Here is a 26157-nt window from a genome sequence, read left to right as displayed (position 1 = left end):
GACCAAAAAAGCCCATTTCTGCTTAAGAAAAGGATTACTCTATTGTCACTTTTTCGGCAAGGCTGTGTGCTGAAATAACAGCCAGAGTCTCTTTTCTCATTGCTAGTTGTGAATTCAGGCCCAGGGTAATAAGTGTAAATACAATAAGCTTTTCAGTCATGTCAGCCCTTAAGTGTTAAGTGGACCTTAAAAGAAAATCCCTGAGTGAGGCTGGGATCCCATCTTGAGCAGTCAGGGTGTACCTTGGGAGCTGCTGCCTGGTTGATGAGGATTCAAATTTATCCCACATAGGGAGTAACTTCATTCCGTAATTAAAAAACATTCTACTTAAGAAAAGGTAGGGCAAATCAGATCACATATTTTCTGAGTATTTTATTCATGTCCACAAGAAAAAAAAATCTGCAAACAAAATCTGTTCTGTCAGGTACTTGGTGGTTTACCTTCTGATATGCAACACTAGGACTGCAAATGTTTATAATTATAGCTCAGACTTTGCCTAGATGAATTTATGCATACTGAGGAACATGTTTATGAAGTACACTTTACCTACTTTTTTTTTTGTTTAGGGGACTATGGGCTACCACAGCCTTGGTATTTCCCTGTGCAGGAGTCTTACTGGCTTGGCTCTAGAAACCCAAAATCTGAGGAAACAATGGCTGATGGTGAGTTCTTTTAAAACTTTAGTGTTTGGAAGTAAAACCACTGATCCACTTAGAGATTACTATGTAACATTTCCATTACCTGAGCTGCTGCAAAGATTGGACAGCCATACACTGGGAATCTCAGTAGGCACCTTTGAACTTGGGAGTGGCCTGCTATTATTAGAGTTATTAGAGGTGAGTCACTGTTCCATCTGAGAGCCTTTAAAGCATGGGTTAACAAGCAACATCAAACCTCCACTCTCTAACGAACACCTTTTGAGACATTCAAGGAGTTCTCATTTGTGAAATGATTTTAAATGAAATACAATGTTGATCTTATTTCCACTGCTGCTCTCCCATCTTTCTAAACCTGATTATTTTCTATCTAGTTTGACACTAATTTAAATCTGTTTACTTTGTTTTTGTAAGGGAGATGAAAATTTATGCCACCCTTGGACTAACTTGAATGAGTACAAAAGTCCTGCCTTTGTGGATTTTTTTTTTCTGTGCATTGATATAGGAGTAGTTAAGAACATGTAGGTGATTGTATTTAAATAGGAATTAATGCAGAATTATGTCTGGAATAGAGGCTTGCTGAAAGTGGTATTTTGAAATCTGTCTTAAATTTACAAGGTAACAGTGAAACCAATCAAAATGGCAGATTAAATAGTTTCTTCAGTCTTCTCTTTACCATCTTTACCTTTCATCAACTCAGACAGACTGCTGACAAGGCGGTCTCATCTCAGGGTGATACACATAAACCAGAAGGGAGTTAATGCTTTCTGTGAACATGCTGATAATACATCCACTGCTCACATGCTTTGATCAGAAAATAAGAGGTGATAACACTGGGGTTTTTTGAAGAGGCTTTGCCTTCTGGTGCATTCTGAGGGAATGAACAGGTTCCCCTTTAGATTTGCTGTGAGGGTATTCAGAATGGTAGAGGCTTGTCTAGATATTATGAAGTATGTTACCTGCTTTGGCTTTGCAAATGCTCCCCACCAGATTGGAATTTGACTATATAGGAAGGAGGAGGAAAGAGCCAAAGGAGGACTTGGAGCATGTTTATAGGTGAATGGGAAATTTCCGAAGACCCAGGTAAGATGTCAGCCAGTTACATCTCATTGACTTTCTGTGGAATTTGGGCATGTCCTGCACCAGAGCTCCTTTGAATATCTCAAATTCGGAGCACAGTTGCTTACAGATTTTTAACATTTTCTATTCATTTAGTTTAGGCCTAAATTTAGTATAAATTTAATCAGCTTTTTGGTTATCTTAATGCCTCATAAATTCTGTGTGTTCTTTAATGTATTTTCAATACAAGGCAGACTCATGATTTCTTAGTACCCAAACTAAAGGTTGTGAGAAGGCTTGAAGGCCCAAAATATTCGGTTGCTCAGGTCAGCAACAGAAAAGTTTATGGCTACTACTTTATTGCCATTTTTTATATTTTATGAGTTTTTAACAGCATTTTTTAGACTACTTAGATAAAACATTTTGCTTAACTGAAGCCTAGTTTATATTGTAGGTGATGTTACATCGGATAGCTGAGCTGATCTAACAGCTCACTGCTGAGAAAAAAATGGGGCAATCTTGCAGTCCCTTCTACAGCTTTCATCCTAGATCTGCGATGCTTAACAGTTCCTGGTAAGATTAAGAGGTAGATCCTTCTGGAAGCCTTTCCCAAGAAAAGGTGATAGGAAATCATGAATATGGATTTACCAAGAGCAAATCTTACCTAATCAGTCTGATTTTCTTGTGTGATGACTGAATCAGTGGACAACGGGAGAGCAGTGGATGCCATTTAACTTGACTGTAGCAAGGACTTTAGCATGGATTCACATAGTATTCTGATAGCCAAATTGATGAGATACAGGATGCTAGTGGATACCAAAGTGATCAGAAAATAGACTGAACTGTTGGGCTCAAAAGATTGTGATCAGCAGTACAAAGCATAACTGGGGACCAGTTATTAGTAGCAGAGATCTGACAGGGACTGACAGTGGACTTAATACTGGTTAATAACTTTATTAATGGCCTCAATGATAGGATAGAGGGCACCATAAGCAAATTTGTGGAAAATACCAAGCTGGAAGGAACAGTAGAATGCAGGGTAGCTCTTCAGAGGAACTCAACAGCCTGAAGAAATGGCTTTATAGGAGCCTCAGGAGTTCAACGAAAGTAAATGCATAATACAGTGTCTGGGATGGAATAACTCCACAGGACAATAGAGACTGGCCACCACCTGGCTGGCCGGTAGCTTTGTAGAAAAGTTCTGGTTGACAATATGTTCAATGTTCAGTGTGCCTGTGTAGTTAAGACCACATGCATCCTGAACTTTATTAGCAAGAGTATAACCATCAGTTCAAGAGAAGTGATTCTACTTGTGAGATGGCATCTGGAGTGCTGTTTTGTCTAGATTGGAGATCCTCATTGAAAGGAAGACATAGAGTTACTAGACAGAGCTCAGTAAAGAGCCACCAAGTTGATTAGGAGCTGGAGCATATAACATACAAGGAGATGCTGAGAGAGCTGTATCTGTTCAACCTGAAGAGAGAAAGCGAAGGCAGAGCTAGACTTCTCAGATGTGCCTAGTGGAAGCATGAGAAGCAATGGATGTAAGATGGAAAACAGGAATTCTAATTCAAGAAAAAAAAATATTTATTGTGAAGGTAGTTAGAACACAAGAACAGATTGCTCAGGTTGTGAAATCTCCATTTTTGGAGTAGGTCACTGTGAGCTGAATTGGCCCTATTTTTTTTGAGAATTGAACTGGAGGTCTTTGAGGTCCCTTCTGATCTAAATTATTCCATGATTGTCTCACCTAGCCTGAGTGTGCTGATACTTCATCCTCTCTTCTATAAAACATTGCCTTGGGTTTTTTCAAGCAGGGACAGTTGGAAAGGTCATCTCTGATTAATTCCTTTGTAGGAGGCATGTGATTCTTACCTATTTGAAGAACTAAGACTCTTCAGTGCCTCAGTTTACATGAACAACCGTAGAACTTTTCTCAACTCATATGTTTACTTCAATGGTAATTTTCTTAATTTATTGTAACTGGTTAATGTGTTGGGAAGAAAACTGGATAAGAAAATGTCAGATAATATAAATGTACAGCTGAAAATGAAGATAAACTGATAAATTATCTTGGTACTTTTAAAATTTGCTTCTGTCAGTGCACCCCATATCAGCATGCCCCACAATGCCGTTTTAGGTGATGTGGTGAACTTGTTCATGTTGCTATTTGTGCAACAAGAAATATTATACAGCTCTATGGGCTAAAATTTCTTACAGCAGAAAGTTATGTTGAAATTTCACAACAAAATTAAGTCCTAGGCCATCCTGTAAATTACAGTTGTGCTAGTTGTGCTTTAGGCTGTCAGCTTGAATTTGTGTTATGTAAAGAGCTCCTTCAGGGGCTCCCTCTTCTTACATCACTGTTCTTCCTGCTTCAAGCCTGTCCCCATTAGGGATTTTATGTAACTGCTTTTCTTCATGGCAGCAAGGTCTAAGACCAAATTGGAAAGCTCGAAATTCTTGTACAAAACTTAACACCAACTCATTCATTTCAGCCTGGAGCTAGTCTCTTAATCTAAGTAGCAATTTAGCAGTTTGCTTTTCATTTAATCTTATTTTGTTTTTCTTCCTCTCACTCCCTGTAAGTCTGAGAGATGTTTTTATGGCCTTTCTCTTCATGTGGTGAAGAATTTGGTTTAGAACTGCATGTACAAAATATAAATCATGTATCTAATATTAGTCAGGATTGTCTACTCGGAGTCTATAATTGCAAAATTATCAGTAGTTTTCCTTAAATATCTGTTCCTCACACTGTGAAGCAGATTTTAAACTAGATGGCTTTGAGTGCTGTGTTCCTAACCTGAGTAAAGCACTGGTGATTAATGTTCTTGGAGAGCTCAAGGCTTAAGACTACCTCCTTTTCCTCAAATCACCTCTAGAGATAAGTGAAAATTAAATTTAGACTAATTAAATGTTGGTTACTTTTGGTTTATGTAGAAAAAAGTCCAGAGTCAGATGGCTGTATGGATCAGAAGGCCATGGAAGGGGAAAAAAATGAAAACGGAACAAAAAAATCTGAAGAACCTGAAAAGCCAGAAGAAAAGAGTTCCAACCAGGGGGAAAAGGATGGTAAAAACAAACAATGTAAACACAAACGACAAAAAGAACCCATCCAGCAGGGGAAGCCCAAGACAGATGTCCAGGACAAAGACGAAAGTAACAGTAAGGAGCGATAGCAACTTGAGTATTTCTGAGATGCCATACACGTTGCACTTGATAACAAACTAGATGTAGGAATGGAGTCAAACTACAAGAGCCCAGTAGGCTACAGAGGATAACATGAGACTGCCAGAGCTAAACTCAGGAGAGGCACTCTCCCAGCTACCCTCTTACTGACTCCTCTACATCCACGAACCCTTAGAATATTTTAGCCACTACACATAATCAAGCTGCCTTCCAGAAGAGCTCTGTAACTTGTTTTTTATCATGTAAATTCAGGCTATTTCTATGGCCTGGTGTTTATGCTTTAAGTTAGTGTTCATGCTGAGGGAAGCCTCAGAAACACATACATTGATTTCTTAGAATTAAACAGAGTCATGACTTCAATAAAAATACTTACACTGAGAGGAATGTTCTTCCCTCCTAGCCCCCCCCCCCCCCCTTTTTTTTTCCTATCTTTATTGTGTCTTGCATCTGTGGGGAAAGGCTGGTTTCAAAGAGATTTATCTGAAGTGCTCTCTGTGTCAGTCTGCAGCCTTTTCTGATGCTGACATTAGCCACCACCTAAGAATTCCTGAATGACCTTCCTTGTTTTCAAGTCCTAATGTCTTCTTTTGTGGGGAGCCAGAGAAGTTTTCTATATGTGATGGTCAGAGGAATGCATATGGATTCTGTAGCAAAAGTAACTGCTACAGACAGCTCTGAGCCCACTCTGATTCTCTTGAAAAGCTAGAGATAAAAGTGGGTTCATCAGAGCTCCTCACGTAGGCACTGAAAATTCATTCAGGGTGAATGGAAACAGGACAGGACTTCAAAAGAAAAAAGACAGGCAGAGGGCAAAGGTTATTTCAGCCAATCTTCTCCTAGTACTGCCTTATCTTTGTGGTGCTGTACTCTTCAGCTCCCAGGTTCCTGTTGCTCCATGGCCACAGAGAATTGGCTTTGCCTGTCACTACACAAAAAAGCCCGCCTTCCCTTTCAGCCAGCCATAGGAACTGGGAGACGTGTGGAGAAGCCAAGAGCAGACCTGGTATGGTTCAAGGACGCAGTTTCCAAAATAGCTTCATGTAAGAGAGTTCTTCATGTAAGAGCGGGATGGGAAATGGAGAGTAGTTCTAATGGCTTAATTCTAGTACAGTCCAATACTAGCACAGGTTAGCAGAGCAGGACAGGCACAGTATAAGGCTGTCCTAATTGCTTGATAGATTTTAAGCAGATTTTTTCACCAAAATGCCATCCACATACTCCAGAAGTGCTGCTACCTCTGAACAAAGACCTAAATGACCCAAAATTGCACTGAGGGAATAGGATCAGAATGGAAAAATATGAATCACAAAAACAGGGAGCTCAACCCTCCACCAGTGTTCTTCAGGTGATGCAAAGCAGATACTGGGGAAGATTGTCAGAGAATTTGCCTCAGAACTTGTCAGTGAGTCTTGCAGGCAAATATGAGTTGAGCTCATGATACATGTAAAATGAGGAGGGTACCTCGATTGCCAGTATATGGATATCTATCTAGCCAAACTCCATGTGAATTTTTGTAAATGCAGGGATGTTTGGATTTGGCCCAGTAAGGTAAAAGGAAACCTAGATTCTTTCACAAAGCGAAAGAAAAGTTTGTTATAAACATAATGTTATTTAAAATAAAGCCATCAATTCTAGATGAATTATTTCAGCTGCTCTGTAGTATACACAGTACTCTCATGTACAACATATTTGGGACTTTTTCCTGAGTAATGTTTATAATGACAGTCATACAAGCCACTGATGGAGGTGGGGCTGGTTTCATGCAGATGGCATTGGCTGCTCTCCACACAGGCCTGCTGGGTAGTGAACAATTTAAGTAAACTGCAATTGCAAAACAAGCCTTCCTACAAAGCCTTAAGCAGTCTGTGTAAACAAAAGTGGACAGGGTCTTTAGTTTAAATTTCTTAGCTCCCCTAATTGGCATTGCCCAAGGGCTTAATTTACTTCAAAGGAAGTTTGTTTTGTCTAGAAGCTGATGCAATAAAATATCCTGATAGTGCTATTTACAATAATGCATTTTTAATCTTGAGAGAAAGCCATCCTGTGTAGCACTCATGTTAGGTACTGCCTAAGTCTTGAGCTGGCCTCAGCAAGGGGATACATGTCACCTACCAGGATTAAAGGCAAATGTTGTTTTATTTAAAAGCATCATGGTAAAAGAATGCACAGCTGGGCAGATGATTTGAATGGCAGATTTCAGCCAGGCTAGAAAGGCAACCTGCTGCTTGTTTAATGTAATCGCTCAGCCTATCTAAGTATCTACAGACAACAATCCCAAATAATCTTCCTGCTACACAATGAAAACAGAAAACTTGTTCAGCTTTGCCTGATCCAATGAGTTACCTCTCCACAGACCATTACAATTCTGGCTCCACTTCTGTCATTGATACGTGGGTGAATCTAAATAAATTGCGTTGCACTTAGAAATCTTGCCTCAATTTGGTACTGGTGTGACAGGAGAAGCTGGCCCTGCCACATGATGCTGTAGTTTACTGGGTATGTGCTTCTGCACTTATTGATGTGTCATCATCAGAACTGGGATTAAAACATGTGCTTTTATTCTTTTTTCATTCTTAATTTCTTGTCTTTCAAGTAAATACCTTCTTTGAGCCTGAGCCAACAGGACTGATTCCAGGAGTATGCATTCAGAACCTGGTGAAGATTTTTGCAAACAGGCCCAAGCCAGCAATTGATGGAATGAATATTACTTTTTATGAAGGCCAGATCACAGCTTTCCTTGGTCACAATGGAGCTGGAAAGACAACCACCATGTAAGTCTGTATTTTAGAAGCAAATCCAGGGCGGTGCCCTATTGCACTGTCCTGCAGAGTGGTCTTCACTCTTCCCTTGTCTCTCTACTACCCCTGCAGTTAGCTTGATGCACATCAAGATTTTTCCAGACAGGGAAATGCTGCCCCTAGGCAAAGAGAAAATATCCTGGTTTAGCTAAAGCCCTGGGAGGGAGGCTGTGCATGACACAAACAAGTGAAAGTCTAGAGAGAAGGAATCAATTCTCTCCCCCAGAATTCATTTCCCATGGCCAAACTCCCAATAGGTGAAGAGGGAGAAGGATGGTCTGGCTGAAGGAGCTGATGGTTTGAAAGCCACCACACTCCACATGTTCTTGGTTTCTCTAACTGTCTTTTAAGTCAGTCACATTTTTTGGTCTGTGTGAAAAGGCCCCTTTAGACAAAACGGTTACATATATGCAAGATCCATGTCCAGATTAAAATGTTCTTCTAGTTCTAGCACCCTAGTGTCTCAGGAAGCTGGACTTTAGGGATGTTTAATTTTCTTTATACCAAACTTTATTTGGCAGATAAGATTAATTGGTGAACAATACATGTAATGAGTCTGTGAGAAGTTCAGCAAATGTTGAAAGAACTGAAGTGTTTCATTATGATTTTTCCCACTTACATTTTTTATCTAAAAAGACTTTTATTTCAAATGCACTTTAATTTGCCTTTTAATATTTTAATTGTTCCACAAGAAATACGTTTAACCCAAAACAAAAGCTTTGTAATCTGCTGAAATGTTTTGTAAATTTGTTTTTCTACTCTGATAAAACTAGAAATTTCTATTGCTCTAAAATTTTCAGAACTGAAAAATCTATTATTCATCCAAATCTAGTAACAGGTTCCACCCATTTGCAACATAACATGTGGCCCCCTTCCATTTTACCAAAAACAAAGGTGTAGGACATGAGTCAACATGGCTGGAGACCTCAAACCATTATTCTCCATCTTGGTCCTAGTGAGCTTCATTTTAGACGCATTTGTATATAGGGGTGTTGTAACATGCTGAACAAACTACTCTGAAACAGAGTAGCTGACTAAAACAGTTTTTTATTGCAGACTGGAACCATACAGGCAGGTGTATCAAAAATTATGTGAGCAGATCCACAAGATTCTCACCATAGCAGGGCAAGAGTATCTGTATGTATGCTTTTTACTGGAGTTGTTTCATCAAGGCACATAGTAAGAAGTCATTATGCTCCATCTAGTGGAATCATGCAATGCATCTTTCTAATCTGGCACAGAAAGATAGGAAAGTGGGAATTTCCTCACTTTATTTTCCCAGGTCGATTCTGACAGGCCTCTTCCCACCCACCTCTGGAACTGTGCTGATTGGCGGCCTGGATATTCAGATTCACATGGACTCCATTCGGCACAGATTAGGCATGTGCCCTCAGTACAACATCTTATTCAATCAGTAAGTATCATCCTATACTAGCTTTAAGACCAAGGATCCCAGTCTGCATGCTTGACACGTCCCCAAAGCCTGGTATGTTTCTCTTAACGGTGCTCATCATAGATAAATCTCAGAGGTACTTGTCCAGGTCTTAACACTCACATAGGGTAGGTGTTGTCCTTCTGCAGTAGAAATCTCCTGCATCATTTAGCTGGGAACAAAGAAGTTTCCAAGGAAAATGACAGTGCTCTTCGTGTTGATGTTTTTTGTTGCAATGTGGGTTAGTGGGAGTTCAGCCTGAAGATTCCTGCACTGTAATTTAGGCCTCCTAATGAGTTGAGTGCAGTAGTGATATATCTTTATGCCCATTTTGCACTACCACCCAACCATTTACTACCTTCTCAGGTGATTTCCAACTTCACTGCCATCAGTTTGTGTTCATCTCGACAGCAGACTCTCTTCCTTAATGCAGCTACTCACATTAGCTTCCATTTTATTCCTGTAAATGGATATCTTGATGCCTGCTATACCTGTTCCTTTAGTAACAGGCTCTGCTTTGAAAAGGCAGAGAAAGGGCCTATGACATCTGAGTGAAGTGTGTTGATCCTAAAGAAGATCTGTGGTCCAGATTTAGGGTAAAACAGCCTCTCTTCCTTTAGCAAGATAGAGCTAGAGCAAATTTTATTGCTGCTTGGGAAAAAATCTGCTTATTCATTTAAATTGCCTTGGTACTTTCTGTCTGATTTCACAGCCTTACTGTAGCAGAGCACATCTTGTTCTATTCTCAACTGAAAGGGAGATCCAGGGATGAAGCTGAGCAAGAGCTGGAAACAATGCTAGAAGATATGGGCCTCACCCATAAAAGGAATGAAGAGGCTCAGAATTTGTCAGGTGCCCACAGTGTTGTTCTGTTTTTTCTGCTGCCTTTTCTTTGTCTTTGGGCAATTATTGTTTGAACTACACGTTTGAGGCCATATTCTGACATATCACTGTGCACTGGGGAGGTCTTTACTCTCAAAGAGTAAATGGGAGTGTACAAATAGTAAAGCTGGCACATCCTGTCCCTAGAGCTTCTGTTTCTTCTAAACATACAACAAATTCAAATATACTTCAACCTGTTATTTTTAAATGACTATATAAAAAACAAATCTGTCATTGTAAGAAAAAACATACAATGTTCTATTATTTCAAGGCAGATGAAATAGTATGCTATCATGCTGCTCTGCTGTTTGGATCAGTACTCTATAATACTGTATTATTTGGTAGGAATAATTTCTTTGATTCTAAAAGTACAAATGCACATAGTGTATCTGAACACATTTCACCTTCAGATTCAAAAGCTGATCTGAATAAAGAGCCAGGTGTTCTTCTAGTACTTTTTCATGACTGGAACTATAAAAGTTGGCTAGTTTCACGTGAGAATGTGAAAATCTCATATCTTCCTGCTTTTGCTTCTGGCAAGAAGCAGAAAATGTAACGTGTAGATGTAAAATATATTTTTAAAATTATATTTTTTGAACAAGCTGTTCTGAACTTCAGAAGAAAAATGTGACGATTTAACTTTGCAGAAATATTTCTCTGAGGATGGATTTTGTTTTACTTATCAGTTTGTCCCCACACTGAAAAGCAGTGTTAATTACATTCTTGCCACTTATGTAACTCATCTCAGACTTCCGGATGTGTCTGTCCTCTGGTAGGTGGAATGCAAAGGAAACTCTCCGTTGCCATTGCTTTTGTGGGTGAAGCAAAAGTGGTAGTGTTGGATGAGCCCACTTCTGGAGTTGATCCATATTCTAGGCGATCTATCTGGGATCTTCTGCTGAAGTATCGCTCAGGTAATAGTTTGAGAGTGGAAACTGTTTGGGGGGTTTTTTGTTGTTTTTTTTTTTAAAAAAAACAACTCTGTCATAGATGCAGTATGTGCCTGCTGTGTAAACTGACATGAGTAGTGGGATATGAATACAAGCAAACAAGATTCTTTGAACAGATACCTATGGATGTGGCAAACCTGGGACCCGGTGCTGGTGTAGAGAAAACCCTGTGTCAATTGCCAAAAAACTAAGCAGCGTTTTGAGTTCCAGAGAGAGTCCATGCCTTGAACATTGCTTCTTATTCCATCTAGGCAGAACCATCATCCTCTCAACCCATCACATGGATGAGGCAGACATCCTTGGAGACAGAGTAGCCATCATATCCCAAGGGAAACTCTTCTGCTCAGGCTCTCCTGTATTCCTAAAGAACAGCTTTGGGTCTGGCTTCTACCTCACTCTTGTTCGCAAGATGAAAACCACCAGAATTAGAAGGGTTACAGTAAGTATGTACCTCTCTCCCTGGACACATAATCTGAAAAACACTTAGATGTATTCATGCATTGCACCAAGGTAGAAAGCAGTTAAGTGCTGCTTGAGGCTGTGTACAAAACTGACTTCAAAATGGAGAAAGCAATGAGAAAATTTGATGACACCTCATGAAATTATATGGATATGTAAATCTCTTGGTAAAAATCTTCTCTGGTTTTATAAATATATATATTCAGCCAGAAAGGTGAAAATAATAGATTAATATGAAGCCCTCAGTGGTCTGTAATTCACTCTCATCAGTTAAGTATGTCTAAACTTTTAGCAGCCAAATTGCCTTTGTCCATATACAGGTCTTTCTGATGCTTGCTTTGACGATATGGTGGTTGTAGACATGGTGTAGTCTAGTAACTAGCCTCAGACACAAGAGTCATCTACATTTATCCACAGCTAAGCCAGCTTCACACAGCTTGAGAAGTAGGGATCTGGATTCTGTCTGCTTCCAGTCTTAGTAGCAACATGATCTGTATACTCATGGCCACTGCTGATCGCATTTCCCCAGATATTTGGCATGTAATTTAGAACTGACAGATATGCTTTGTGCAGGTGGATTTGTTTTTTGCATTGCTTAATCCAGTCCTCAGATGACTTTCACTATAATATCTTCAAGATGCTCCAGATATGACATTTTTCACTGACTCAAGCTGTTCAAAGGCTGACAACCCTTACATCATGTTTTGCGTGTATCTGAAGCACTTTCATCTTTGTATCTGTTCCTTGTTCATGCTAGTCACTTTGTAGCTGTGGATCTCAGTGCTCCTGCTCCTGCTCCAGCTGTGCACACAAGGACAAAGAAGGAGCTCCAGAGGCAGAACTGGATGGTAAGACATGGGATGGTTTGGCATTCCAGCACATAGCTATGTCTCCTGTTATGCTGCAACCTCATTTTACAGATCAATGCTGCTGAGGCCTACTTCTTCAGTACTTGTGTCTAGCATCTGTACTGTATTGTAACGTGAATTTGATAAAGTTTCTTTGTGGTTTTGCTTACCATTGACCTTTTTTGAGCTATGTGTGTAATTTATCAATGAAAACTGAAGCATATCTACAGCAAAGGAAACTGGTTTTCTCAGAAAAAAAGTGATTTTGGCTTTTCTGTATAAGAACTTAAGCATATATTCCTGAAGATTTTTTTGTGCTTTCTTAAAAGACCTGAAATGGTTTCCTGCTACGTAATTCCAGAGCATAATTAGCAACATAGCCCAATCTAGTACAGAATTAACCGAGATATCTGTGAGTTATGTAATAGAGCAGTCCCCTTTTGTATAGTACAAACAACAGCTTTTGAAATCATGCTTAGCATGGTTAATTATTCATTCTCTGAATGCTGTTTTGACTTTTCACAGGAGACCTGAATGAGCTAGCAGAAGTAATTCATCATCATGTCCCAGAAGCAAAACTAATTGAAAGCATTGGTCAGGAACTCGTTTACCTTTTGCCCAATAAACACTTTAAACAACGATCTTATGCCAGTCTCTTCAGAGAACTGGAGGAAACATTAGATGACCTGGGACTCAGCAGTTTTGGAGTTTCAGACACACCACTTGAAGAGGTAACAGACAGATTATAATACCTGCTAATTTTACCATCAGTCCCCAAAATGTTTTCTGAGACAGTTTCTGTTCTTAAGCATGTAATCTTATTAATTCCTAATATTCCCTTTGAAACCTAGTCACATATGCTGTGGCACACTCAGTCTTTGGGATGGGCATAGAGAAAGAATCCAAGCCTTACTTCGTGTTAGCCATGTGAAGCATGACTCATTAGCCTGAAATCTGTCTTTGAATCTTAGTGTGTTCCTTTCTTTATTTTCTGAGATATTTCATAGGAGACCTCTGATTGTGTAATAACCAGGAGTACTGAAAAGATATCTAACTTTTTTTCTGTTACGTTAATGGATAATGTATAGTGTTCCAGAGATGAGGTTATTGTACCTGTTCTATACCTAACAGAGAGATGTATTTGTCTATGGCAGGTTTTCCTAAAGGTCACAGCAGAAGCTGACCCTGGAATGCAAAAAGCAGGTATAAATCCATGAATCAATATTTGATAAATTTTTCTTTGGACTGTTCTGTGTTCTGAACACCAAGTAAAGAGGAGCCTCAGAACTTTCAGTCTTTATATGGGGTTCTTGCCAAAATAAATTTGGTCAGCAAATATCTGGGTTTAGGGCCTGACATGATATCTGAGAAACAAGATGAAGTCAGCACTTCAGACTTTTATTTAGATAGGATGAGGTTCTTAACTATGTAAATAGAAGTGGAGTGTCGAGCCTCCAGATGTCAATGGTTTTAGTAGTTTTATAAAAAGTACTTTGCTGACCATTGGTTCATAAACTATGTACATGATTAACTTGTTCATCCTGCTGAGTAAGAGGAGCATTAACCTATGTGATGCTACTAGACACAGCCACAGTGCAGCAGTTGTAATAAATCCATCTGGTGATGTGATATATACAGTTGGTAAAATCTGGAGCTCATTAAAATGTTAGTGCTACCTTATGTATGGAGGATAAAGTGTCTTTTCTGCCCCTTTTCATCCTTAACCTAGGAGACACTCGAGAAAATTGTTCTACTCTTGGCAAAATTTCTACTGAGAACAAACCAGCTGAACAAACCACACCAAAAACTGATGACACTTCTCAAATGCCAGTAGGCATAGCAGGAGATCAAAATGAGGGCAAAGGGTCCCGGCAGTATAAAGGTTTTCAGCTTGTACATCAGCAGATCAAAGCACTCCTCATCAAACGGTTCCACCATGCCTCCCGCAGCCACAAGGACTTTCTAGCCCAGGTATTGACTGACTTTTGCTGTTCTTGACTGTTTCCTGCAACATTTCCAATGCTGTCTTTCCCAGTGATGTCTCTATGCAAAGCAACAGAGGTGCTGCAAATGAGTAACAGTATACCTAACTGTTCTAGTTATGATTCCAACTCTTCTGCCTGTTACTCTGTTTCTTTCTGCTGTCACCCACACCAAGTTCATGATTCAATCACTACTAGCCCAGCATTTTATTTTTAACATAATACAGTTCTGTGACAACTAGAATCTTAACTGAAAACACTGGAACTTAAATTGTTGGTGTTCAGGAGCTAAACCAGATCTGATTCATGTGCTCCTGTTTATGTTATGTACACACTTCCAGTATTATGAGGTGTGTACAGTGTCACTCTACAACATATATCTAATAACCTAGTGTGATGCTTTCATCTTCCCTGCAGATTGTTCTCCCTGCTAGTTTTGTGTTGCTGTCTTTAATACTTACAGTCATTATTCCTCCATTTGGAGAATATCCTGCCTTATACTTATACCCTTGGATTTATGGACAACAGTTTACTTTCTTCAGGTAAGAGGAACGAATCACTGAGCAAAAGTACATCTGTCATATATACACCTTTTCCTCCCTAGCATTTAGGATCATGGGGCCCTATCTTACTGGGCTTCTTATTCTATGTGGTATAAAAAAGGATTAACTGTGCTGGAATCAGCAGATTTAAAATAGCATGGAATTGAAGCAAATTGGAGAATACAACTGCTAGTATGTCTAACCAACAGTCCTTCAGATATCTTACTGTCTTTGGTACTCTCCTCTTCCTACATTAATTCATTACCTCAGTGCTTATGAAGTTACATGTCCTGCCTAGCAGGAGATCCAGGACAGCAAGGAATCTGACTCCTGATATGCCATTGAACTACTTCTGTAGTCATAATCTTAGAGAACAATGAGATTCAAGCCTATATGCTGACCTGCAGTAGATTTATTTATAATTAGTAGAGTATTAGGGCAAAGTTATGGAAACAAGATGAAAGCAGAAACTCTTAGGTTTAGTTAATGCTCCTGCTTAGCAGTTTCTTCGGGTCTGAATTTTTTTCCTTTCATTTTTCATTGAAGCTTCAGTTCTGTTCTTTCCAGGTCACTGCACAATTCCTCTGTGCTCTCCTGAACACTTGCCCCACCTTTATTTTCACGTATTCCAAAGCTGAACTTGCACCAAGTCAAAACATGTGCAATGCAGAGGAAATTTATAAACACTGTTTAAGTCCTAGACTAGATTGCAACTAGCAGAAAGCAGCAAAACTGAAGGCAATAATTCTGAAGCATTTTTCTTTAGTTTCATACTGAAAATTCACATGAAACTTTATAATTTAATTTATACATGGTAGTGTGTGGAGCAGAGTCTGATATTCATACTTGTATAACACTTGGAACTGGCAATATTCTGTAGCCTAATGTTATTAGGTTGTTAGTTGCAGACACTTCACTATTAGCAGCATTGTCTCTTTGACCTCAGTGAGTGAAAATGCAGAATATGTTTTTCATCTTCTGATTACTGAGTGTGACAGGGCTGAGAGAGTAGAAATGTGAATTCAAGCCTTTTTGCAGAACATTGCTATAGGACTATGTCAGAAGTCATGCCTCAATATTAGGATGAAAGGACCATTGCTTTAGTCTGTTAACTATCTTGGAAAGTTCTAGGGTTTTGCATAAATAAAGAAAATAATTGAATTATCAGCATGTGAAGGGGGGCAGTTGGTTCTGCCATATGGCTGTCCTTCACCCATTGCTATATGTATATACTTTAAACCAGTATAATAGTTTGAAAAAAAATTTTAGAGAGAGTCTTATCTTATTTCCTTAGCAATGAGCGTCCTGGCAGTGAGCAAATGGTCTCCCTCACTGATGCTTTCTTGAATAAACCAGGATTTGGAAATCGCTGCCTGAAGAATCAGCCTCTTTCGTAAGTTGCTAGCTAATCTCTCTTGAACAAGATTTTAGCAGAGTATTACTAGTGGAACTTGAGTAGTGCAACAAGAATTAAGTGGCTTGACTTTTTACTAGAGCCAATGCTTCAGATATATTTTTGGCAATAATATCTAATACCAGGTCAAAAGTAAGAAATAAACAGCAAGACACAATGCTACTGGATTAAGAATGATTCACAGTGCTCATGTAGCCTTGTATTAAGAATGAAGCAACCTTGAAATTTATGTCAGTAGGTGTTGTGGTTTAACCCCAGCTGGCAACTAAGCACCACAGAGCTGCTTCCTGACTCCTCCCCCAGTGGGATAGTGAGAAAAGTGGAAGGGTAAAAGTGAGAAAACTCATGGGTTGAGATAAAGACAGTTAAATAGGTAAAGCAAAAGCTGCACACACAAGCAAAGCAAAATAAGGAATTAATTCACCACTTCCTGTCTACAGGCAGGTGTTCAGCCATCTCCAGGATAGCAGGGCTCCATTGTGCTTAGTGGTTACTTGGGAAGACAAAAGCCATCACTCTGAATGTGTCCCCCCTGCCCTTTCCTCCTTCTTTCATCAACTTTATATGCTGAGCATGATGTCATAGGCTATGGATTATCCTTTTGGTCAGTTGGGGTCAGCTGTCCCAACTGTGTCCCTTCCCAACTTCTTGTGCACACCCAGCCCACTCACAGGTGAGGTGAGAAGCAGAAAAGGCTTTGACACTGTGTAAGCACTGCTTGACAATAACTAAAATATCCCTGTATTATCAACACTGTTTCCAGCACAAATCACAAACACTAGCTACTGTTGGAGAAAACTAACTCTATCCCAGCCAAAATCAGCACAGTAGGCCAGTGGGCTCAGACCCAGATTTTCACAGCTTCCCTGGCACTTTCCATATGTGAGTCCCCTCAGGTTCGTCCTGGTGTGTTCAGAATCAATAGCTTCATCCATTGCTCAGAGTGTGAAGAAGCAATAGGACAGTCTCTGTGATCTGAAGCTATTCTCACTCTAAAGTGAGGACAAAAGAGCTCTTACTTTGATGTTGTTGTCCTATCCCCTTACCCTGCCTGTGAGTCCTGCTTTGGAGGCATTTGCCAATGGCATGCTACACTTGGCCATTTGTTCCTTTTCTCCTGCCTCTCTCCCTGTTGTAATATGCATCATCTTGTTTCTTCTGGCTATCCTCTCCTCTCTCTTCCCCCTCCTCTCCTCTGCCTGGTACAGCATGAACAAAGAGGAAACTTCAAAAATATAGAGAAAAGATACTGCATAAGCAAGGAAAATTATAGTTTCTTCACAAAGATATGTGCAGATTTCATGAGTACTCATGGGTCAAACACGTTTCCCTTGTTCCTTCAGTGTCCTATCTGCAAACTGAAGACAGTAAGCTTGGCAGAGATGTCAGGGAGATTATATTTATTCACGTTTACCAAGTCCTCTAAAATGTGCTTATTATTCATAACTCATAGGATAAAGGCTGAGAGGAGAATGTTTGCCGAGAGCATTGTGGTTTTTTGGATTTGTGAGCTGTCATGAACTTTATCTCTGCACAGATTAAAGAGTCTGTTCCTCTACACAGGAACTACACATGCAATAATATGCCAACTGCCTGGAAAACACCTGCTGTTCATCCTAACCTAAGCAGCGTCCTGCTGAGCCAAAAGTGGAGCCCTGAGAATCCTTCACCTTCCTGCAAGTGCAGCACTCACAAGAAATTCATTATGCTGCCAGAATGCCCTGCAGGTGCAGGAGGCCTCCCACCACCACAGGTTGTGTCCTTGTGCCATAAATCTTTGTAGAAAAGTTTCATGGCAAGTGCTGGAAAAGGGATTAGTGTGCCATGCCAATATATATGGAAGGAATTGAGTACATTTCTTGAAGGGAGCAAGAATTTCTGGAATTTGGAAGTCAGCTTCAGAGGTATTGGAAAAGCTTGCACATTTAAATGAAATTAGATTACTCTTTTCAGCCAAATTGCAAACTTTTCATATAGAAGAAAATCAGAAAAATTTTAACAATTTATCAAATACTTTTTTAAAATATCTTTTTTTTTTTTCCTCAAAGAACAATTATACTTAAAGGATTGCCTTTCTTTAAAGAACGGGAGGGAGGGAGGGAGGGAGGGAGGGAGGGAGGGAGGGAGGGAGGGAGGGAGTCATGATTTTGAAAACATGGAGCAGGATCATCTTGTTAAAAATGGGAAAATTAATATTGAGTCAACCCCAAATTATTTTTTTACATGTCTTTTGGTTCAATTTCTAGAAAGAAAGTTCTGAGCTAGAAAAACAAATGTTTGTATATATGTGAATGAAGATGAGTAATTTAATAAGCACTGATGCTGTATGGAGAAGAGATGAGAACTATATTCCTACCTGTTTCTATCAATGAATAATCTTAGTAGTACTCTTTATAAAATGTGCTTGCTCTTTTGAAAAGCAAAGGAAAATTGTAATGTGTTACTGCTTCCATTTTCTAAATGTTCTTCTAACAAGTTAAAGAAAACAGAACTGCAGACGCTTTGAGAGTAACAGCTCACTAATGTCTCACCATGCACACTGTTCATCTTTATATTCCTGTTTGCCAGGCTTCACAGATTAGTCAAATGACTAAAATAATTCTAGTTTTAACACTAAGTCACAAGCTTAATCAATTTCTGAATCCAAATTGACATGATCTCTTAAAAATACTGATTCAGCCTTCTTTGGTTTCTCTAACACTATTCACAAAGCAACAAAGCAAAGTTGTTTCAAATATCTGTAGAAATCCTGTCTATGAAGCCAAAAAAAGCATTAATAGAGGTTATATTCTGAGCGTCCTAGATTGTTTCTGATTTCCGAGTAATCCCTGTCCAACAGACAGCCAAAGTTCAATTTTTCTAATTGCATGCTTGTGTATTTGAGAGGGAAATTTAGTCTAAGACTTCAAATCCAGGGTGCAAAATTAATTTGTTTGTTTGTGGTGATTCTAGTCCTCCAAGAGAAATGTGTTTATTATGATAGTACCCTGATAATTTTGCAGGATATGATAATTTTGTATAACTTGTCAGGAAGAAACAGTTCACATTTGAGTCTTCAGGGAAGCAACAGTATGTAAGTAATTGTGAAGTATGTCTAAGCATAGACAGCTCATTTAATGAAGGCACTATGAGGATGCTACCACTCTTCCTGTGTATTGTCTAGAATCAGCTAGACATCTGTAATGTATCTTCTGTGTCATCCGGTACTGCCTCTCTGTGGACAAATGTAGGAACTTCTGGAAAGTTAATTAAATTTACTTTCTAGGTCATTACTAGGTCATTTCAGTTTGTTTTGCCCTCTGAAACTACCCAGGAACCTTTTTAAGCATATTCTACCTTGGAATAAACTCAGCAAGTTTGAGGTCTTGCATTTCATGGTGACCCTGTATTTGCAGAAGACTCACAAAGAGGTCATGTGGCATCGTTTTAATAAAAAAAAAAAAAAAAAAAAGCAAGCAATTTTCTCTCAAAGTATCTAATGTGCTAGTGAAGGTGAAGTTTTCATATTAAATTTTACTTCAACTTGCTAAATCATAGGAAATTACCTTCACTGAGACCTCAATTTATTTGAAAAGGTTCCTTCTTTCACAGTGAAGAAAAAGCCTTGAGCAACCCTGGCCTTTGTTGCAAATAACTTGGGCCAAATTCAGAGTGAAGTGCCAACTGGTTTGTGACAGGCATTGCAAACTTCTGTGATTTCATGATTTCTTCTGAAATCTTAGTAAAGTATGTATGTTTTGGCTAGAAAGTGAATGATCCTCTCTCATTATAGTGATACTATGAACCTGAGCAATTCCTCCGAATCAAAGCTACTTTTGCTGTTTTTCTGACAAACACTTACTTAAGAGCTTTAGAGACTCTAAAGTTTACTGTGATTGATTGGGTTTTCTTTTCTTTCCAGAGAGTGCAGCACAGCACAGAAATTCTTCAAGATCTGACCCACAGAAATATATCGGATTTTCTGGTGAAAACATATCCCACTTTAATAAAAGGGAGGTAGGGATGATTCTCTCTTTGTTTTTCACATGTGGTATTTTGTACCTGGCCATGAAATTCTCATTTAATAATAACATAGCACCTCATTTGCCACAGTATTGTGTAGACTTGAGCATCATGTCCATATTCCTGATGTAAGAATAGGAGATGCTTATCTTAAGGGAGTTAAATTCTTTTAATTATAGGTATTCGTATAGCCTGGTACTCCTTTATAGGCATGTTGATGGAATCCATGTCATTGAAATGCCATGTAAATGGTAACTGTGTCAGTGGTGAGAAAAAGGGTACCTCTGCATAGCATGGTGAACTGCCTTGCAGAGATACTAGTTTATGTCCCCAAGGAACTGTAGCCACACCAGCATGACCATCTGCCTCAGTTAATTATCACTTGCTTCCCAGAAGTCCTAAAGAGCCAAAGGCCAATGTTTCATAGATCCATTTATCCTACTCTTAGGGCATCAGCTTGCCTGACTGTTGTGCATGGTAATTAGCTGTTGAATGGCCATGGCCTGTATTTCTGATTCAGGCCTGGCTACCTTTTCAATTCCCAGCCAAGTTCTTGAAATTCCCATTATATTAGCTACGTGCTGCCTGCCTTTGACTGATTCATCTTAGCACATGTAATAATTGCTTTAGATACGTCTTTTAAAATAAATTCATTATGGATTTAGGATAGAGCCAGTATGCGTCACTTTAGAAATCTTGCTTATATTTGTATGAGCTAGAGATGAATCATGTCAGAAAACAAAACAAGAAAACCCACTGCAGGGAATACCAAAAGTCCTGACAACCCTACAACTCAAAGTAATCAGCAACAATTAAAAATAAAGCAAAGAAAAGAAAAAGAAAAAAAAAAAAAAAGGCTGTCTAGGTGAAACCTAGGTGAAACTCTGGATCTGGAAAGAATAGGAATTCACTTTTAAGGCTGACAATACCGTTGACTTTGGTTCAGTGCATTAAGAGACAGGATTCTCTTTGTCTGTTTCAGCTTGAAGAGCAAATACTGGGTCAATGAACGAAGGTAAGAAACTAATTCACAGATTATAGTGGTAAATAAAGGAACAATGAATTTCTGTTTAACTGCTGAGCCTCACAGTGTTTCTCTGAATGTACAAAGGGAGTTGTGGCAGATAATGTAGAACAAAGAGATTTCTTCAGTGGGAAATAGGTTGGGGGTCAGCAAGGGTTTTGTAAAGACAAGGGGTTATATTTGTTTGGACTACCCCCACAAGGAGGAAGGCCAGAGGCACACAATGGAACTATCACAGTTTTATTATCTGTAAGAGTCAGACTAATGGGATCTGTGTGATGGGAAATCACAATACAGTACTGTGCTATGTTTTGATAGTGCTCTGATGCAGCTCTTTCAAAGTACATCAGAAAAATGTGAATCCTCCAAAAAAAGGATCTGCGCAAGATGAAACCTAGACATAGTCCTATCAAATACAGAAGTAACAACCACAGCTCCTCATCCCTGCTCTGAACAAGTGCAATAGTTATAAAACAGATTCCACTAGTACTCTATGCTTATGCAGAGGCATCAGCTAACCCCAGCGTGATATCTACACTGTAGATACTAAGCTTAGAAAGATGACTGATTTGCCTGAAGAACATACTTATTTAGTTTTTCATCAGCAGTAGGAATTCACTTCAAAGGTAGCAGCTAGATGACTGGCTTCCTTCATGGAATATCTGCTAGTTCATGTGCAAACATTACTTTCTATGGGATTAGACTGTTTCATCTCATGCAATAGTATTTATCATTATGGAGGACTGGCTGGCACCAGCACTGATGAATACTTGCTCCTCTCCGGGCAATTGAAATTTTAACTGAGGTCCATGCTCTACTCAGTTCTCCATGTTGTCCAAACAGTTATATCTTTATTACATATAACAGTTATAATCTTGATTAAAAGATTTTGCACTGTAGAAATAACTGTTTTCTACAAATTTTCTCTCTAAATAATAATTTTTTCAGGTTTCCAGCATGAAACCCTCAGAAACTGATAGAACTTCTGTTATTTGTAAGCCCTATAAAGACCTAATAAACTTGTTATAAAAAGAGTGGAGATTGTTGTACATGAATTACATGATGTATAGAAATCAAACTTACATTAAGTGGATTTCTAGTATTTCCATCAATGTACACAGTTTTGGGTCTGTGGTACAAGTGACTGATGATACTTTTCTCTTTGTTAGATATGGAGGAATTTCTATAGGAGGAAGGCTCCCAGTCCTTCATATTTCTGGATATCAAGTTGTCAGTTTCTTAAGTGATCTTGGCCGAATGATGAATGTGACAGGAGTAAGCAAGATTTTTCTTTTTTGGTCCCCTTACTAAAGAATTGTTACAAATCTGAAAACCTGCAGCACCAGATTTCACCAAGACAGCTGATCTTTAGCCTTTTCTTTTTCATTTTAGGGACAAACTTCACTGGCTGCTGCTAAAGAAATTTCTAATTTCCTTAAATACATGGAAACTGAAGATAATGTTAAGGTATTTACTGGAAGTAGTTTGCTAACTCAGTCTTTCTTGACATAGACTTCAAATTGTGAGAATATTGCTAGCGGCATTCTCAGATGCAAGAAGAGCTGAAATGCTCTCCTTATTGTAAGTAATATGGGATACAGCATTAATGCTAAGTTATTTCTAATGAGAGGTTTTTTTAACCATGTTCTTAGTACTTCTTGCTGTCCTAAATACTTCTGAGTAGGACACATGCTACTGAGTTTTAAAATGTGCTTCGAAATATCCACAGTGGTTGTCCGACCCTTTTAAAAGCATAGTATGTGAGCTCCTCCTGCTGGACTGTGCCTGGGAGATAGGAGTTCCTGGTGCTGGATTTTTCCCTGCTGCCAATGCCCACTAAAGTAGATAAAAGGTAGCCAAGTTTTCTGGTGAGCTCAGATTTATTAGTGAAGGCTTCATAAATGAATCTCTGCTTTCTTACCCTTTTAGGTGTGGTTTAACAATAAAGGCTGGCATGCTATGGTTAGTTTCCTTAATGTAGCAAATAATGCAATCCTTAGAGCTAACCTGCGGCCTGGCCAAGCCCCTGAGGAATATGGAATCACTGCTATAAACCACCCTCTGAACCTCACTAAGGAGCAACTCTCTGAAGTCACTGTGTAAGTCGGCCTGTGCTCTGCTGCTGGCCCCTCCCTCTCCTGGTGGCTTACCACATCCACTGTACTCACAGACTGAGGAGAAATAGTTCATTTGACATGAGAGACATGGTGACCTTTCCCTGAAGTTTTATTCTAATCAAGATTTAGATATGCAATCTCTTCTTTTCTGTCTCATTATGTTCCTATAAGATTTAATTCCCATCCAATGTAGGAGCTATGACCATTGGTTATACACAATTACATGTTTCTGTTCATTCTCAAGCACAGAGATTCTGAAGCCTTTGTTTATGCTCCAAAGCCAATAGATCTACTTGTGAAATAACACAGAGATCATAATCAAAAATGGAATCAGAAACTGTCCTTAATTGACTGCAGGTAGGCAGTAGTTGACAAGCTCTTTCTTGGTGCTAACGACAGCACACAGGTAGATTTTCAATGGCAGGTAGTAGGGTTGGTGTATTCCAGAATCTAAAAGCCATAATTTCCTGAAAAGACACCCCTAGGAAGACAGGACTTCCCACTCATGTTTCCTATTAGAAGTTCAAAATTCAGTGAGACTGAAAATTTCTGCCTTAGCACATAGGCAAGATCTGCGCTTCCTCTCACTGTCTGGAACTTGCCTCTTTGACTCCCTCTTTTCACAGCTCCCAGAACACTTCAACTATTGTGCCTTAATGTCTAGTTTGAGACACACCATACAGGAAAGGCTGTCAAACTGAGTTGAACTGTTCTAGAGAATGAATACAAGTAAAAAATCAGGGAATGGTGCCACCATCATCCATATTTGTTAGCTACAGTCCCCAACACAACTTGGGAAAATGCACTAGCACATTTTGAAATTGGAAAGGTCTTTCACTTAAAAAATAACCTTGCTAATTCTAGATCTTAAAATTCCCTCCAGATTCCCCAAATGCTAATGTAGTGTTCTGTTGTGTCCATTCCCTCGCTCACAAGTCCCTTCTTGTGCTCTGTTTTAGGCTGAGAACTTCAGTGGATGCTGTTGTTGCCATCTGTGTGATTTTTGCCATGTCCTTTATACCAGCCAGTTTTGTTTTATTCCTGGTTCAAGAACGTGTAACAAAAGCCAAGCACCTACAGTTTGTCAGTGGTGTGAGCCCTGCGATCTACTGGCTAACTAACTTCACATGGGACATAGTGAGTAACTGCTGGTCTGACTTCACAGCCTGCAATTATTCCTCGGTTTGCATGAACTGGGAACTAATTGGTGACTCAAGTGAAGGTGATTCTGGGCATTGCAAAGCATTTATTTGTTTCAGTGTTTCTCAGAGAGCTTGCTAAGGATCTGATCTTCTAACTAATTGCAGATGTAGAAATAAAGTCAGGTGCACAACACATTATTCAACTAATGAAGCAGAAATGGTTGTAATCTTAGAGTTTCCAGACCTTACAACTGAATGTATAATGAAGTAAAGTACAACTTCCCATAGCAGGGGAAAGCCCAGTTGCCTGATACTAGTAACTTTTGCCCTCCAGAAGAACCATAACATGTTTCAAGATATTCAGGAAGTCTAAGTGGGGGAGATTCACAGGCTGCTGGAACAGTAGCTGAAGGCCAGACAAAATACTCTAAGGTGTCTAAAATGACATAGATATATTAGTTTGGGTCACCGAATCATGTTCACTGTGTTGTTCCAAAAGGATTTAGACCATAGGCCCAGGCTTGCTTACACAGGGCTCAGCTACCCTCCCATTATTCCTCTGGCCATTTTGTCACAAAGGAACAGTTTCTTTGCTTGGTTGAAGCACAGCAAGGGGCTTGTATTCTAGTCATGCCTTCTTAACAAAGAGAGTGGCCAAGGGCTTATGCAAGAAGAAAATCATGAACACAGAATTGGAAAAAAAAAAAAACAAAAAAAAGAAAAAAAAGAAATTATTCAAAAACCCGGGTTGCCCTGGGCTTTGGAAGATGCTATTTCAGAAGAAGGTAAAGCAAAGCATTGATTTAGTAAATGAGGGAAAAGAAGCATATCTGAGTTCCTGTCCCCTGCTCGTCACAGCAGCCTCCCAGCAGCTTCCTTGACAAGAATTCTGCTTGGCTGTGGCCTTTGACAGCATGATGCAAAGTTAAATGGTCTTAGCAGTTCTGTGAAATGCCACCTTCCATTCTGCCTGGGGGAGCAGTGTGCATTGCAGTAGACTAGCACTACTAATACTGAACAGAAAAATTGAGAAGCACAGTGGTCAAGCATGCTCACTTTAGCCTTCTCCCTGGAATGTGGCTCAAGTAACTGTTTTCCTCCTACACAGCCTTTGCATCACCAGAAACTGCACTTCTCTTGCATACCCATGGCCTCTTTCTGTGGGCAGCCTGCCAGCAGGACCATGAAATAATTGGCTCCCAAACCACAATCTAAGAAACAACAATATATGTTGTATTTTTGATGAACAATCTCATAAAAGATGTGTCAGAAAAATGTCAAGTGCTGCCAGGGATCCATTGATCCAAAAGCTTGAGTATGACTAGTCTAGCTCATAAATTCTGGTGTTCCTCAATACAAAATCCTTTTGGAATAATGTGTAGGATCTGTATATGTTTGCAGACCTTCTCAGGTCTTACACACTGATCTTCACCCTGTGATGTGGTAGGTGAATTATGCACTGAGTGCTGGAATGGTTGTGGTTATATTCGTTGGATTCGACAAGAAAGCATACACTTCTCCGACTAATCTCCCAGTGCTTGTTGCCTTGCTGCTTCTGTATGGGTGAGTGTTCAAGGTATTCCTGTATATGGAGCCCTGTATTTCACATTTCGTGTTATTGAGCTCGGTAGTTAGTGAAATCCAGCTTTAAAGAATAAAAC

General features: G+C 39.4%; 1 protein-coding gene across 2 annotated transcripts in view; it reads left to right on the top strand.

Moving 5' to 3' along the window:
* Window positions 1-26157, top strand: part of ABCA4 (ATP binding cassette subfamily A member 4) — an 85891-nt gene that overhangs the window by 47142 nt on the left and 12592 nt on the right. For both annotated transcript variants that reach the window (XM_074906592.1, XM_074906591.1), the window contains 21 exons: window positions 567-662; window positions 4656-4880; window positions 7498-7675; window positions 8985-9116; window positions 9847-9986; window positions 10793-10930; window positions 11218-11405; window positions 12183-12273; window positions 12799-13004; window positions 13428-13476; window positions 14003-14244; window positions 14673-14797; window positions 16092-16190; window positions 17775-17964; window positions 20113-20207; window positions 21196-21228; window positions 22407-22512; window positions 22630-22704; window positions 23167-23336; window positions 24314-24491; window positions 25944-26059. In XM_074906592.1, coding sequence (XP_074762693.1) covers window positions 567-662; window positions 4656-4880; window positions 7498-7675; window positions 8985-9116; window positions 9847-9986; window positions 10793-10930; window positions 11218-11405; window positions 12183-12273; window positions 12799-13004; window positions 13428-13476; window positions 14003-14244; window positions 14673-14797; window positions 16092-16190; window positions 17775-17964; window positions 20113-20207; window positions 21196-21228; window positions 22407-22512; window positions 22630-22704; window positions 23167-23336; window positions 24314-24491; window positions 25944-26059 — 2872 coding nt within the window. The remainder of the gene's footprint in view (window positions 1-566; window positions 663-4655; window positions 4881-7497; window positions 7676-8984; window positions 9117-9846; window positions 9987-10792; window positions 10931-11217; window positions 11406-12182; window positions 12274-12798; window positions 13005-13427; window positions 13477-14002; window positions 14245-14672; window positions 14798-16091; window positions 16191-17774; window positions 17965-20112; window positions 20208-21195; window positions 21229-22406; window positions 22513-22629; window positions 22705-23166; window positions 23337-24313; window positions 24492-25943; window positions 26060-26157) is intronic.

This window comes from Athene noctua, chromosome 5 (assembly GCF_965140245.1).
Source record: "Athene noctua chromosome 5, bAthNoc1.hap1.1, whole genome shotgun sequence".
Classification (NCBI taxonomy): domain Eukaryota; kingdom Metazoa; phylum Chordata; class Aves; order Strigiformes; family Strigidae; genus Athene; species Athene noctua.
The sequence above is the reverse complement of the archived record's forward strand: the minus strand, read 5'-3'. Positions and strand labels throughout refer to the sequence as shown.